The following is a 16,700-nucleotide window of genomic DNA, read 5'->3' as shown; positions in this document are numbered from 1 at the left end:
ACACAATTGATGTGTGTATGGATTGGGATAACAGTTGTATGAGCCCCTAATAAAATGTTTAAAAAAAAAAAAAAAAATTTCATCATCACCCTAGAACTTAGTTTCCTGAATTAAAATATTTTTTAAAAAAACATGAAACTGAGACGTGATCCATATGATAGTTATGAGGAATAAATACAATAATACTTTCAGTGTGCTGTATGGTTAAATGCTCAATAAAATGTAGTCACTACTTAATAATGATAAAAAAAAAATGAAGTATCAAGAATTACAAAAAATTCAAAATGCCCTTGGAATATCTAAAATTTATCACTATTTCTTTTTTCAGATATGTTAGAATAAGAATTTGACAAAAACACCATTTTTCTCTGACTCATGGGAGAGTATGCTTAGTTAAATTCTAAAAACAACTCTCCAAATTATACCTTGTTTATTTGCTGTGATAACAAAATCGATCCTGTATAAACTCATCTTTGTTCATATATCTTTATCTCAATGATAAAAACATGTACCCAAAACTATCTTATATAAGAGCACTATATAAATTAGCTTAGGAAAACAAAGCTTAATTTCCTTGTTTGGATCAAGGGATAATAAAGGAAATAGATGCATTAAATGACTCCAATAGCTAACAATAACATTTAAGATACTGTCAAGTCTAATTAGTTTTAATGTTCTGTTAATTTTTAATGGCACACTGTATTTTCTACTTCTGGGTGGTTAATAAAACTAAAAAATTAAATGAAAACTACATAAGCATCAAATTTGATTCCTTTCCATCAAACCACTATTTAACCCGTGGATCTAGACATCAGTTCTAACTGGGCTCCTTTCTTCTTCTTGATTATTGTCCTACAAACTACAGAAATGAGAGTCAAACTGCAATTAATAATTTAATAAATTACACCTCAATACAAATCATACAGGATCTGTAGTAGGTTGTTATACTAATGGCCAATGAAGCACACATTTTCTGGAATTCACATCTTTGTGAACTCTTCACGCATTGATTCTGGAGTTGATTATATGTATATAGACTTACTTTGACCAACTGGACTTTAGCAAATGTGACAGAAGCAGAGGCTTGATAAGTACTTGTACATTGGGACTTGTCCTTTTTATAACACCATTACTATGTTACAAAGCCAAAGACCACTTAGTTACAGATGAGAGATCACTTGTAACAAGTGTCCTTGTTTCCTCAATTCTCAGTCATCCCACTTGAGGCACCAGACATCGTAAACCATCTGGGTCACCTTAAGCTACTGTATGACTGCAGCTACAGCTCATGTGGGACCAGCCAGGCTGTTCTGCTAGTGTCACATGTTTGTGACTAGAGTCATTCAGTAGCGCCACTTAACCCAGATGATCTGAGAGATGGGGAAACCTTTAGAAATCCTAAGCAAAGACATGACATCATGTTAAGTAAATTTTATACAGGTTTAGCCTGGCTGCTACGCTGAGAATTGACTGACTTGAATTAACATGGTAGTAGTGAAGATTGTTAAGAGGTGGAGATTGATAAAACAGCACTGTCAATGGACTGACTGGAAAAAAGCCCAGAAGAAATCAAAGAGAATTCCAAGGTTTTTAGCCTAAGCAACTGGAAGAATGCGTTTGCCATTTACTAACATGTGAACCAATATAAAAGTAGGATTGGGGGGGCGGAGGGAGGACAAGAGCCCACTTAGGCACAAGCACATATTGTCATAAGCATTTGCCATTCTTTCTCACAATGAAACTAAGTTTGAGATGATGACTAGACATCCAACCTTCAGTTTGTTAACGTGTCTGAGATTTAAAGACTACAGATAATTGTATTTGGAAGCAATCAACATATATGAGCCATACCCAAGGATGGCCACCGATTCTGACTCAGACCTCAGAGTACATAGTAAAACTGTTCCACAAGGTTTCTGAGACTGTAAATCTTTAAAGGAGCAGATAGCCTCATTGTTCATCTACAGAGTGGCCGATGGGCTTGAACCACCAACCTAGTAGTCAGCAGTCTAACATTTCATCCATTTCAACCAGGGCTCCTGCATCAACCTACAGATAGTATTTAAAGTCCATTAGACAGGATAAGATTATCAAAGGAGTGTATATGTACGTAAGTCTGAGAAGCTCCAATATTTGGAGGCTAAAGATGAGTAAAATTCAGTAAAGGAAATGGGTAATTAATGGTCAGAGAAGAGGAAAATCAGTTGACTGTAGTGTCCTGGAAGTCGAATGAAGAGTTTCAAGAAGGAGGGCAATAGTAATAAATATTGCTGATGCATCAAATAAAATGAAACTTGAGAACTGACCAACCACTGAACTTAGTGAAGTGACCCTGACGATCCTGTCCAGAACTGTTCTGGTGAAGGACCAGCAAGAGATGTGCCTGCAAGAGAAGAGGTACTGCAGACAAAGGAGTGTATCCTTCACATTTCTGATCCTAACTTGTACCCTGTTAACATCCCTACTAAACCCCATAATTGTGAATATTGTATCCCCTGGGAGTTCTAAGTGGTACCAAACCCAGAAGAGAAGTACAGTACCAAGGGAGGGATGGTTGGTGTCAGAAGAGGGGAGTATAGAGGCACGTCTGACCTCTGCCTCACAGGAGTTACTCTTGAATAGATGGGAAGTTAGATTCTTCTCTTCCCTTGTGTGGCCAGAAGAGTTCAGGGGTGGCCTCTAAGCCATTCTTGCAATTACATCCTTGGGGTTGTATTAACTATTCTTACTCTCCTCTTCTAAGGTGCTCCTCCCCCATTGAATAAACTCACTGCCCTCTAAGATTCCGATGTAATATTTTGAGTTGTCCAATTGATTCCATATAGTTCTTAAATGAGCATAATGCTCAAGGTACGTCCGCACGCGCGCGCACACACACACACACAAATATATACTTTACCAAGTTACACACACATACAAATACATACTTTACTAATTAAGTTAAGCTATTATTTAGTTTTAAGAGGACATCAAGACAGTGCACGTGTCCCAAGTCCTTCTCTGAGCGTCCTGCTGGAGGGGAGGGAGTCACGATGTCCAGTAGCGGCCTGGATGGAACAGTTTTTGCTGGGACAACCCCTGGCTCCTGGTCTTCACCCTTTTCCCAGTCTCCCCCCTTCCATGGCGGCTTCGGCTACAGAGCTGGTGTATGAACCCAGGCTGCGGGTTCGGGAAGCATTGGGGCACTGGTGGCAGGGTGGGTATCTGGGTACCATCCTGGATCAGCTGCAAGGGCAGGCCTTAGCTTTGCCAACTGCAACAGGAAGTGACCTTTGCCAACCCTGCTCTGCAACAGGTTCATCAACTCCTTAGAGGGCAAAAGCAACAACGTTGTGTACCCCATCTGCTTTGATGACTGAGGAAGCACACATGGGGAAATATGGCCAGAGCTTTTGCTACAAGTTATCATCAAAGTTTGGAGACGATAGGTAACCTAAGTGTAACTATGTTGAAGATAATATTGATAATCACTGTATCCTAATTTCTTGGTGAACTAGATCATTCTCAAGTAGAAGCAAAGATGTGAGGAAAAGGGGTTCAAAATGGACCACTCAGTGAGTAGTACCAATGGCCACAGATTGACAGCTATTTCAGGATTTATGGGGAACTGACCAAGTTAACCTTGATTTGGTTAATGTCAACCTCATGCCGGAGTTACTAGTGTACAAGAAACTGGAAACAGAATCACATGCAACCCTATGACAGATCCTCATGGAATTCCTCAAGGTTGCCAAAAGAAATGAGAACGGACACGAGCAGTTTATACTCTCCTATCAATGGGGATATCACAGTACCTCAATCTGAAGTTCACTCTCCATTACACAGTAGTAGTATTGATTCCATACAATATGGCGGACCTCCACATTTCAGTGGTAGTTCTCAGATAGAGAAACTACCTTGGTATAATAGCAAAGAACAAAGAGACGGAAATTACTCTCTTCATTTTGAAGACTTGGAGCAATGTTACTTTTCTACGTGAATGTCTCATATCTCATATGACAGTCGAACTGCAAGCCAGTTGGATGAATTCCAAGAATGCTTGTCAAGGTTTACTCGATATAATGCAGTATCACCTTTGGCTACATTGTCATGTGCTAATGATCTCTACAATGGTTCCAGCACTGTCTCTAGAACTGAGTTTGACTTGGATTGTGACTATTTTGCCATTGCTGGGGTTACAAAGAAGACTGAAGTCTATGACTATTGAACCGTCATCCCAGGATACAGTGGATATTCATTACCCCGAGACTGAAATGACCTGCAATCCCACGATCAGCTGTATGAGTTGGAGTAGTTAACAGAAGTACTTGTTAACTAGCAGTGACTATGAAGACAGTGCCATTCTATGGGATGAATTCACAGGGCAGCAGTCAAAAGTCTATCAAGGGCACAAGAGGTGTTGGAGTACTGACTTTAATTTGATGGGTCATAAACTCTTGGCTTCAGGCTCTGATGATGCAAAAGTGAAGCTGTGCTCTACCAATCTGGAGAACTCAGTGGCAAACACTGAGGCCAAGGCTAATACGTGCTGCTGTGCTGTGTCAAATTCAGCCCCACACCTAGACACCATTTGGCTTTCGGATGTGCAGATCACTGTATCTACTACTATGAACAGCCAATCACAGTATTCAAAGGACACCGAAAAGCAGTTTCCTATGCAAAATTTGGTGATGGAATTGTCTCTGCATCAACAGCCAGCCAGCTAAAGCTGTGGAATGTTGGGCAACCATACTGCCTAATTCCTTTAAGGGTCATATCCATGAAAAAAAAAATTGTAGGCCTGGCTTCTGGTGGAGATCATGTAGCTTATGGAAATGAGAACTCTCTCTACCTGTACTATACAGAACTTTCTAAGACCTTGCTAACTTTTAAGTTTGACACAGTTGAACATGTTCTGGATAAAGACCGAAATGAAGATGATATAAATGAATTTGTTAGTGCTGTGTGTTGGAGGGCATTTGCCACATGGGCAGTCCAATGTGCTGCTTGCTGTTAATGGTCAGGGTACAATGAAGGTGCTGGAACTGGTTGAAGGGTATACTCAAGTCAGGGTGTACTTGATCCTGCTGAAATACACCTGTAGCCGATAATAAGAGAATGTGATGTTTCTTGTTTCTGCCCCAAAGTCACCAGGGATGTTGGTTAGGCTATTTTTTGTTGGTTTTTTTCTGGCCTTTTCCCACTGAATTCTCTGCCATCAAAGTAACTCCATGGATTTCACTGCTGTGGAGGTGTGGCTATCGAATTTTTGCGATAGGAAAACAAATGCTTTTGAATAAAACTACATAACAAAAAATAGTAAGTTTATTAAACCATAAAACAAAAAAACACAAAGAAAGAAGACATCAAGAAATATTTTTGGTTTCAGGTCTGATGATAGTCACCCAATCTTCACGGCTCTAGGAAAGCTAGAGTCCATGAAGAGTTGAAATTCTGTTCTACATTTTCTTCTTTTGATCACAATTCTTCTACAGAATTTTTGACCAAAATATTCAGTAATGGCACTGTCCAGTTCTTTGGATTCCAATGCAAAGAAGGCAGTTGTTGTTTATGGAAGTGCAATTCACACATTCCATACTTTCCTCCCATTCCCGATCCCTCTCCTTTCTCTGTAGTTCCAAACAAACACACCAATTGTGCTTTGAATGGCTGCTTGCAGCTTTTATGAACCCAAGCACTACACACTGAACTAGAAGGTAGAACAAAGGCACTAAACACATTAGGCCAATTAAACTGGAATGTCCTATAAAATCACGATCCTAAACCTATAACCAAATCCCATAAGGTTTTCAGTTATAAAAAAGCAGCACAGCAACTCCTTTTTTCAACCTGTTGTAAACATATAACTCTTGCCAATACAACACTTTACAGATGTACACTTTATTGACATCAGTCAGAATAATTGTCGGTCCAATCCTGGCCTTACTAAATGCACTATTTTGACCATTGTTCATCCCCCTTCCCCGTTCCTTCCTTGCCCAAGCAAAATTTGGCATCTTGTGTTTGACTTCTTTCACTCAGCACAATGTTTTCCAGTTCCTTCCTAATTGTACATGCCTCCAGCCTCCAACCTTCTTACTAATTCTGACAGCAACTGTCCCCCTCAGTGCACTCTCTTTTCTGGTGGGTTTGATAAAAGCCATATACAACTCAGACAATACTCACAGTTAGAGAGTTTATGAGAAAAATAAAAGGTTACAATTCAGCATCAAGACTTCTTTTCTCCTATTACTGAGCAGTATTCCATCGTATGTATGAACATTTTGTTCATCCTTCTTGTGATGGACATTCAGGTTGTTTTTACCTTCTGGATATTGAAAATAGTACTGCAATAAATAGTGGTGTACAAGTCTCTACTAAGCTTCTGCTTTCCAGTCTTTTGGGTATAGGAGTTGAAGAATGGCTGGGCCTTCTGGTACTTCTATTTTTAGCTGTTTTGTTGTGTGTGTGTGTGTGTGTGTGTGTGTGTGTGTGTGTGTGTGTTTAAGGAACTGCCATACATTTTTCCTTAGTCACTGCATCATTTTGCATTGCCACCAGCAATGGATAAGGGTTTTGATTTCTCTATATCCTCGCCAACATTTGTTAATTCTTAAAAGAGCTTTATTTTTTATATTTTTAGTAGAAGTGAAATGGTTATCTCATTGTGGTTTTGATTTTAATCTCTCTAGTGGGTAGTTGATAATGAGCATCTTTTTAATATTTGTTAGCCATTTGAATGTCTTCTTTAATGAAATGTCGACACAAATCCTTTTTATTTCATGATTATCTTTCCATTGTTAATTTGTCAAAGTTCTATATAATTAATTCTCAGATTCTTGCCAGATATGGTTGATTAGGATATTTTCTCAAATGGTAACCTGTATTTTCACTTTTCTTGGTAAAGTCTTTTAAAGAACAAAAGTTAATGAGGTCCCATTTATTTACTTTGCGTTATGCAGTTTGTGGTTTGTTTGTTTGTTTGATTAGATAATCCACTGCTAGGCCTGACAGCATTACCCTGCTGTTGTTCTATAAATTTCATGGTTTTAGTTACACATTTAGATTACTAACCCATTTTGAATTTATTTTCATTTGAATTCATTTTTGTGTATGCTGTTAAGGCCTTTCCATTTTTCTGCCATGTGAAAATCCAACTTTCCCACACCATTTATTTGAGACTCTTCTTTCCCCATTGAATGAATTTAGCAACCGTGTCAAAAAGCAGTCGACCATTGGTTATTTACGTAGTTTTATTTCTAGACTCTCAATTCAGGTAATATTGACATCTTAGCAGCATTGCCTTCCAATCCAGGAGCATCTTTCCATCTATTAAGTCTCCTTTAACCTCTTGAGCGTTGTTTCTTACAAATCATTTACATCCTTGGTTAGATTTATTTCTTGGTAGCTTATTCTCTTAAGGTGCTGTTACAGATGGTATTGTTTCCCTAATTTCCTCTTCAGATTTCTCACTGATGGTGTACAGAAATTCAGTTGTTTGTTGGCCTTGTACCCTGCAAATGTGCTAAATTCCTCTTCTTGTAGACTCTTTGGCATGTGATTTATTTGGTCACTATAAGTCAGAGTCAACTCAATGGCAGTGATTTGGTCTTTAGAATCCTTATAGAAGCAGATCACTAGACTTTTTCCACAGTGCCAACCAACATTCTGATTTGTGGTAAAGTACCATTTGTAACACTTGTAGATCTTGGAAACACAAAGCCCTTGCTCTTAAACCATTACAATCTTAAGGGCAATACTTTGCCAGTGTTCTTAATAAAGCAACAAAGAAACATGAAAAGATAAACAAGGGCTAGTGTATAGAGTCTTAACAGACATTAGTTGTAGAAATGATGTGGCAAAGGCAGGGGGAAATGATGTTCCTTCACCAGGGGGAAGGAGACTTGAGATCAGTTTAGCAAGCTTTGGGTTCTATGAGGTGGAGGTCAGACATGCCTCCAGCCTCCAACCTTCTTATTAATTCTGACAGCAACTGTGCCCTCAGTGCACTCTACTTTTCTGGTGGGTTTGATAAAAGCCTACACAACTCAGACAATACTCACAGTTAGAGAGTTTATGAGAAAAATAAAAGGTTACAATTCAGTATCAAATGACTGTGGTCAAGGCAGGTTCTTCTCAGCTTAACCAAAGGCATATCTCTCGCTGGCCCTGTCTTTCTGCTTTGATGATCCCTCAGCCACTGCCTTCATGGGGCGAGTGTTACACAGCAAGCTCTTGAGTTCTACCAGTGAGTACAGAGAGGCACCACATTCCTTCAGCAAGCCTCTTGCATGAAGCCATTCAGTTTTCTCACTCTACCTTCTGTTAGATTCCTGGTTCTACTGCCATTTCTCTATCGTTGCTTCTCACTATCTATGTCTCTGGTTTTCTCTTTTCTGGATTGACAAAGGCTCTCAATCCAGTGCTCTTACTTCCGAAGGGCATGCTTTGCTCGCTAGGTTTCTTTCTCGGTTCTCTTTACTCTGGAATTGCTCTCTTTTTAAGCCCAGCAGGATGACAAAGCTAACAATCCCCTCATTAGCACTTCATGTACGTTATTGGTGTGGTCCGCCCAAGACAAAGTTGCCATGTGCCTTACTGGCATTAGCACGCTACCCAGTTCCTTTGGTAGGCCCAAAGCACCTCATTTTCATAGCCCCATGTAATCATTTGGTAGGGGTTGCAAAAACTACAGTCATAAAGGTCAAACAATCTTTGAGTGAATATTCAAAAAGATATATTTCTTCTATGTGCCAGATACTGTGGAGGTCTTTCAGGGTGGTTTTTAAACAAAAATACAGTGTCCCTTGCACACCAGTGCCTTAATTTGTGAAGGGGATGGCAAAGGAAAGAAATCATCAATGTTGCATAAAAATCAGTGACTGAGAGTCAGAACAGAGGAGGCTGTCTACTCCCATACAAGTTACAGTCTCAGAAGCCCACAGGGGCAGTTCTACCAGGTTCTATAGGGTCAATATGCATCAGAATCAACTCAATTGCAGTGAGATAGGGGTAGGGATGGCGGTAGGGGTAGGGAGTTGTGAAATAATGGAGGCAGAGATCAGAGTGATGAACTAAAGAAATCCAGTAGAGTGTATATTTGGGGGATAAAGGAGGAAGAGAAAAGATAGAACACCTCTAAGGAGGGATGACAGGTTAAAAGGCATTTTGGTATTTATGACAATGCTCCAATAAAGAGGAAGAGATTGGAAATGAAGGCGACTGTGAGATCCACAGTAAACACAGAGAAAGTCTTAATACAGAATAAGGCAAGCTTTTCCATTCTGAAAAGAAGGGCAGAGGCAAGGACTAGTGGAGGAGGCAGCAGGAAGCAAACCAGTCCCACCAAAAGGCTTTTATGTTTGCTGTAAAGGCCATCTGCTGAAAGTAGCAAAGATTCAAAACACATAGAAAAGCTTAAAATAACTACTGCAAAGAAGTGGGCAAACCAGGACACGGAAAGTACTAACCAGATACTGAAGTGGAACAGAATACATTTATTAGTGCAGCAACGGGATTGTATGGAAGGGTGTTTTTCCAATAGTGCTACCCATAAAACTTAAAAGCATACTGTCAGAATCATTCAGAGGCAAATTTTCCTTGAAAAGTGACTTGGAAGGCAATGGGACAAAGGGACTGAAGATCCTGAAGGATCGTTGAATAGATGTCTAAAGAAAAGCAGGAGAGCAAAGGCATTTTAAGGATCGCTTGGGTTGGTCAGTGTGACAATCTCCACTGCACCGTTTGTCTTTACATTTGATGTTTACTCTATAAAAACTTTTTGACTATGGTTCTATTTACTACTGAAGTAATGCTTTCAAGAATTAAAACTCAATTTACATCCATTCCCATCAAATTGATGGATATCTGTACAGATAGATAAACCACACTAATTTCAAGATCAGAAGGCTTGGGAGAAACCAAATTCAATATGCGTATATATTTATTTATTTTAAATTGGGCACAAGGAATAAAAAAGACCTTGATATTCTGTCTTCTGAGTTACAGCTAGCAGGAACGAGTGGCAGAGGGGGAACATGGGTGTGGGGTGAAGAGCTGGGAGGGGCTTGGCTGGAGGTCTAGTCCGCTTACTTTTTATACTGGAAGGGCTCCTCGCCGGTCTCGTAAAGAAGACACGTGCGGATGAGGGCTTCGGTCACCGCGAAGGGGTCACAGTTGGCGGAGGGGCGGCGGTCTTCAAAGTAGCCCTTCTTCTCCTGGCCGGTCATCCGAGGAATGCGGATGCTGGCGCCTCAGTTGGCCACGCCAGCGGAAAAGTCGTTGATGTTGGAGGTTTCGTGGAATCCCGTGAGGCGTCGGGCGTTGTCCAAGCCCCCTTTGGGGTCGTAGGCCCGGATGTGGTATTGGTGCCACTTGCTTAGCCTCTCGATGGACTCCTCAATGTGATTCAGACCATTCTCTTCCCGCCTGGCCTTGGTGCTGAAGTTGGTATGACAGCCTGCACCATTCCAGTTCCCAGGGATGGGCTTAGGATCAAAGGTTGCTATCACTCCTAAGTCTTCACACACACACACACACACACACACACACACACACACACACACACTCGGTGCAGGATGAAGCGGGCCACCCAGAGATGACCCCCCATGTCGATTCCTTCACAGGGTCCTAGCTAGAACTCCCGCTGGGCAGGCATGACCTTGGCATTCGTCCCGCCAATCTTGATGCCAGCATACAAGCAGGCCCAGTAGTGAGCCTCCACAATGTCCCTGCCGTAGGCTTTGTCTGCCCCCATTTTGCAATAATACAGACCTTGGGGTCCAGGAAAGCCATTGGAAGGCAAACCAAAGGGGTGCCTATTTGTCCCCAGAGGGTATACTCCTGCTCCATTCCAAACCAGGGGTGTTGGCTGGTTATCATGTCCATAATCCGTTCACAAGTGTGCCTACAGGTTGGTCTCTGCAGGCTTTCGGTTGTACTTAAAGACTTCACAGAACACCAGCTTGTTAGGGTCCCTGCGGAACGGGTCCCGGAACATGACAACAGGGACGAGATACATGTCACTGCTGGAGCCTTCAGACTGGAAAGTGCTGGAGCCGTCCAAATTCCACTCTTTCACACACTTAGGCTCCCAGTCCAGGGTTCGGGTTTTGCAGCGGAGCCCTTCTCCAGTGCCATCGATCCAGATATACATGGCTTGGACTTTATCGCCCTGAGGCAGAGCCATGTACATCTGCTTGACGCCTTTGTTCAAGTGGGAACTTGTTGAGGTGGCCATGGTGGAAGGTGTCCTGGGCTGCAAGGTGTTCTGGCGGCGAGAGCGAGGTGAGGCCATGTGGACTGCTTACAAGCTCAACTTGACTCCCATTCTCAGCTCTGCCCAGGTATATATTTGTCTCGTTAAATGGATAAAATGGTAAGAGCATAAATGGTAAGAGTTAATGCTTGATACAATTGATGTATGGATTGTTATAAGAGCTGTAAGAGCCACCAATTAAATGATCTTTTAATAAAGTTTAAAAATGGTAGTAATTAATGACGCATATTGTAAACTTAATGTTAAACGCTCTTCCATAGATGTAGTTACTATAAAGGATACTGAAAAGATGCTAATTAAAAATAAGATTGTCATTTTAAGTTCTCCCAGAATTACTGTTTTTTATACCAAACATAAATCCTAATAACTACATGCTCTAATGCAGGCGTCCTCAAACTGCGGCCTGCCAAGGACATGTATCCGGCCCGCCAGGTGTTTTTGCCCCGTTTATTTTTTCACTTCAAAATAAGATTATGTGCAGTGTGTATAGGAATTTGTTCGTAGTTTTTTTTAAACTATAGTCTGAGGGACAGTGAACTGGTCCCGTTTAAAAAGTTTGAGGACCCCTGCTCTAGTGCATTAAAGAATGAAATGCCTAGAAAACACAAGTCTTCTGTTCTACATATCATTCATATTTAATTCCTTTTAAAAAACATTTGGGACCAGAATCACTAGATGATGCCTTGCAACCAATGCTGAATATTTTGATCCAAGATTCTATAGACGAATCTAGAACAAAATGGAAAAAAAGATGCCTAAAAGAACTTCAAATTCTCTGATTCCAAAATTTCTGGAGCCATGGAGGCTGAATGAACCCCTGAAACTACTGCCCTAAGATGCACTTAAAAACAAAAAATATTCCTTATAGTCTTAAAACTAAACAATAGTTTAACTAGTAAAGATGTCTGCCTTAAGCTAAGTTCGTTCTATATATAGCGTTTAATTGACAACAGCACATAGAAAATTTTAGAGGGCAGGAGGGGGCATGTTTAATGGAGGAGGAGTAACTCAGAAAAAGATGGTAAGAGCTGTGTAACTCAGAATGTCATCAAGGTTACTGGCCTGTACTTGTGGAAACTTGAATTGGTGTTATGTGTTTGCTGGGCATATGCTCACTGAAAATAAATTGTTCTAAACATTTTAACTTGTTTATACTAACATCACAAGTATAGTTTGTTGCAAAATGTTTTTTCCATTTACTTTCTCATTTCCCTAGCAGGAACGCATCTTTCAAAACTCAAGTAAAGAGGTAGCAGGTGTAACCAATGACAATATATTAAGGGGAAAGAAGGGAAGAGAATTATCATAGAACATACTTAAGAGTTTATCACTAAGAATAAAATGAATGACCCTTAATTCCTAAAAGGTCATTTGGATACTAAAAGAGTAAAGATCAAATTTATATTAACATTTGAAATTTAGAAAAAATTAACTTTTAAGAAATACACTTTACTATACAGATGTGCTGGTAACCACCCATCACCGAAATTAATATATCACTTGACAGCATCAGTGGCAAATGTAGACATCAAAAGAGAAATATTTCATTTGAAAGTCACTGTCCAATTAGGAACAACAGACCAATATTTAGCCAATCCCAGCTCAGCCACTAATGAGATACACTGAGATCTCAGAAGTCCGTCTCACTCACAGTCATCCAGTCAATGCTGACTCCTAACGACCCTTGCAGGGCAGGGGGAGAGAGCTGCCCTTATAAGAGACTAACTGTGCACAGGTGTAGAAAAGATCCATCCTTCTCCCAAGGAATGGCTGGTGGTTCTGAATTGCTGACCTTTTGGACTGCATTTGAATGCTTTACCTTTCTACCACCAGGTCTCACTCAGGAGTCCATAGGAAGCTCACATGGTTAAGTGTTCAACTGTGAGCTTAAAGGCTGGTGGTTCAAGCCAAACCATGGGTGCGCCTCAGAAAATAGGCTCGATGATCTGTTCTAGAGGTCTGTCTTGAAAAGTGTATGCAGTAGTTCCACTATGACACAGGAGACTGCTATGAGTCAGAAGGGGCTTGAGAGCAACTACCACCACGACCTGAAGCCTCAATTTCCTTCTCTACATAAACTAAAACTAAAGCCACTGCTGCCACGTTGATTCCAGCTCCTAATGACCCTTTAAGAAACAGGGTTCCCAATGTTGCAAATGTTTACAAATGCTGACTGCCTCATCTTTTTCCTAAAGAGCAGCTAGTGAGTTTGATCCATTGGCCTCCTGATTAACAGCCCAATGTCGAAGCCATTTACACCACCAGGAGTCATTCATTTATCTCAAACTCATTGCCATCAAATTTGAAAGCCACCCTGAAAAGTATTTTTGAAAAAAAAAAAAAAATTCACCAAATTGTTCTTTCCCCCAATCACTGCTGGTGGGTTCAAAATGTTGACCTTGTGGTTAGCCCAATTCGTAATCTACTACACCACCAGGGCTCCTTTGAAAATACACACCCAAAAACCAAACTTGTTGCTATCAAGTCAGAAAAAATACTATTTAAAACGTAGGATGGTACCTCTGATAAATAAAGTAACCCAATTCACAATAAACACTTCTCAAAGATCCTAAAACAAAACTGCTTCTACCCATTCAAAGGCTATATTTACAGACTTACAGGTTTAAATGTTGACACATTCAGAAAGGCAGAAAATAAAACTAGGACATAAACTGGGCTCTTTAAACTAAACCAAACTTATGAATTCAAACACCAACCTTAGGTTAGTAGCCAGGGGCAAACTATTTGCACCAGCTAAGGACCTATACCTGTACTCTTTGCCCACCTGGAATAATGTTGGGCTTTATATATACATCTCTCAGCTATCCTCCCAGAAAATCTAACATTATCTATCAGAAAAATTAAAACTAAAGTGGTTCAAAGTTACATTGCTATTACATAGCAGAGCTGAGGTTTGAAAATAGGACAACCTAAAAATCAATCATAACAGATAATACTGCCTGAGTACTGTAGCCCCTTAAAAGAAGAATCTACATAAAACTGAATGGGCACCAGTTATCCTACAGCAAAGATGAGCAGGTCAAGGGAAGGCAAAGAAGCTAGATTCATGGAAACAAGAGTGCTTACACACTGTGAAAAATTTAGCCAATGTCACTGAATGATTTCTACAGAAACTATTGTATGGGGTGCCTAATTTGCTGTGTAAACCTTCACCAAAAATACACTACTAAAGGGGGAAAAAAAAAGTACACAGTTTTAATCCAAGGCTCTCACTCCATCAATTCACTGTACCACAAGGCCTTCCTTATCAGGTAGCCCAAACCACTCCTGTTTATAGCTTGTAGACATCCAAATTAATACTTTTTAAAATTAAAAGCAATATTTTTGTTTCCTTTTATAAATTTAAGAAGCTCTAGTGGCAATGACAGTTAATTGCTGGACGGCTTACTGACCATGAGGGTTAGTGGTTCAAACCCACCAGTCACTCCTTGGGAGAAACATGAGGTTATATGCTCTCATAAGCTTAACAGCCTTGAAAAAGAAATGTTATGAGTCAGAATCAACATGATTGCAGTAGTGAGTATGTCTTATCATTTTAGGTATGCTTCTTAAAATATTCTAACTTTTTTCATTAAGAGCAAAACTAAAGATTATTTCATGTGACTGCCATTTTGGTTATTTAAACTAAGCCAAATATTTTTAATGTGGATTTTTAAGAATTAGATATTAAAAGTACAAAAATTTCACCTTAAAATAGAGTACACAAACTATGTGTATATATAAAATGTTATAAGGGGAGCAGGGAGGGAGGGGAAAAAATGAGGAGCTAATGCCAGGGGCTTAAGTGGAAAGCAAGTGTTTTGAGAATGATGAGGGCAATGAATGTACAAATGTGATTTACACAACTGATGTATTTATGGATTGTGATAAGAGTTGTATGAGCCCCTAATAAAATGATTTTTAAAAAATGTTATAAGCCCCCAAGATAGTCAAATTCATCTAATGTCTTTAGTTTTGTTTTTATAACAGCAACTTTAAAAAATTACAAATAAACTCTAATAGTTTAGAGTACCATCTTCCAATTGCACTTTACACTGATTTTCTTATTACTGATCACTTATTGAGATGCAGTATCTCAAGGAAATAGGTTATTGTCTGATAAGAAACTAAATAATAATGTATGGCCTGCCTTTCTGAGAGGCAGTATTAGTAAAACACATTGTAGTATAATGTAGCCCACCTAGTTTATACAGCACCTGAAATACTATACTTTTAGGAGAAAAGAAAGTAGCATGGAGTCAATTCCACCTCACAGCAACCCTAGGGGAAAGAGTAGAACTGCTCCAGGTTCCTAGGCTGCCACCTCCCTCTCCTGTGGAACGGCGGATGGGTTCGAACTACTGAGGGCTGGGTTAGCAGTCAAGTGCTTAACCACAGTGCCAACAGGATTTCTCCTTGGGGAACCCTAACCTTCAGTAGTCAGTGACCATTTAGAATTTTAGGAAACAGAATGAGGAAGTTAGCCAATCGATATGATTCCTTACAAATGGCTTTTATAATCATACTTCTAACTTAAGACAAATAAATACTGCATAGGAAAAAATGTCAGAAGTGTAAGCACGAAATGTTCATCATTAAAAGCCCTCACTGCCATCGAGTCAATATTAACTCACAGCAACTTCAAAATCTTTTCTTATGACAAACTTAAAAACAATCATAATGGAAAACTTAAATCCAAAGAGTTGGAATCAACTTCATGGCAGTGGATTCTAACTGCCAGTCTCAACCAAACTCTCACCCATTCCTAATAACAAACTTCCTAACTCACTCATAGCCATGGAGTATCGAGGACAACTCACAGCGACTCTGTAGGACAGGGTAGAATTTGCCGCCTGTGTGTTTCCAAGACTTTACACGCATTAAGAAAGCCCTTTCTGATGTCAGTTCTGCCCAAAGCACTATATAAGTTCAATGCTATCCCAATAGGAATACCACCACTCTTCTTCAAAGAACTGGAAAAACAGATAACCAATTTCATATGGAGAGGGAAGAAGTCCAGAATTAGCAGAGAACTCCTCAAGAAGGACAAAGTGGGAGGGCTTGCTCTACCTGACTTTAGCACTTACTATACAGCCACAGAAGTCAAAACAGTGTGGTATTGGCATAATGACAGATACTCAGACCAATGGAAAAGAGCTGAAGACCCAGAAATAAAAACATCAGCATACAGGCAACTGATCTTTGATAAGGGCCCAAAAAATATTAAATGGGAAGCAGATGCCATCGTCAATAAATGGTGCTGGGAAAAATGGATATCTACCTGCAGAAAAATGAAGCAAGGCCCTTACCTCACTCCATGCACAAGAATAAACTCAAGGTGGATCACAGACCTTGAGATAAAACCCCAAACAATTAGGGCCATTAATGAGGGAATTGGGACAAACCTGAGAACCTTGGCACAGGGAATACATAGGCTATCAGA

The 16,700-nt window shown here is 40.0% G+C and overlaps 2 protein-coding genes and 1 pseudogene across 7 annotated transcripts in view; 1 reads left to right on the top strand and 2 right to left on the bottom strand.

The window, feature by feature from the left end:
* Window positions 1-16,700, bottom strand: part of SMG7 (SMG7 nonsense mediated mRNA decay factor) — a 101,302-nt gene that overhangs the window by 68,397 nt on the left and 16,205 nt on the right. The gene's annotated exons all lie outside the window — the stretch shown is intronic.
* Window positions 2,842-5,090, top strand: LOC105978979 (annotated as a pseudogene).
* On the bottom strand, window positions 10,068-11,234 carry GLUL (glutamate-ammonia ligase). Its single transcript, XM_045297942.1, is given in 4 exon segments — window positions 10,068-10,498; window positions 10,537-10,809; window positions 10,812-10,887; window positions 10,889-11,234. Coding segments are annotated over 4 exon segments (1,110 nt in total). The 5' UTR covers window positions 11,219-11,234.

The sequence above is a fragment of the Echinops telfairi genome, unplaced genomic scaffold (genome assembly GCF_000313985.2).
Source record: "Echinops telfairi isolate 266 unplaced genomic scaffold, ASM31398v2 ScPeMD7_7424;HRSCAF=8462, whole genome shotgun sequence".
Classification (NCBI taxonomy): domain Eukaryota; kingdom Metazoa; phylum Chordata; class Mammalia; order Afrosoricida; family Tenrecidae; genus Echinops; species Echinops telfairi.
The sequence above is the reverse complement of the archived record's forward strand: the minus strand, read 5'-3'. Positions and strand labels throughout refer to the sequence as shown.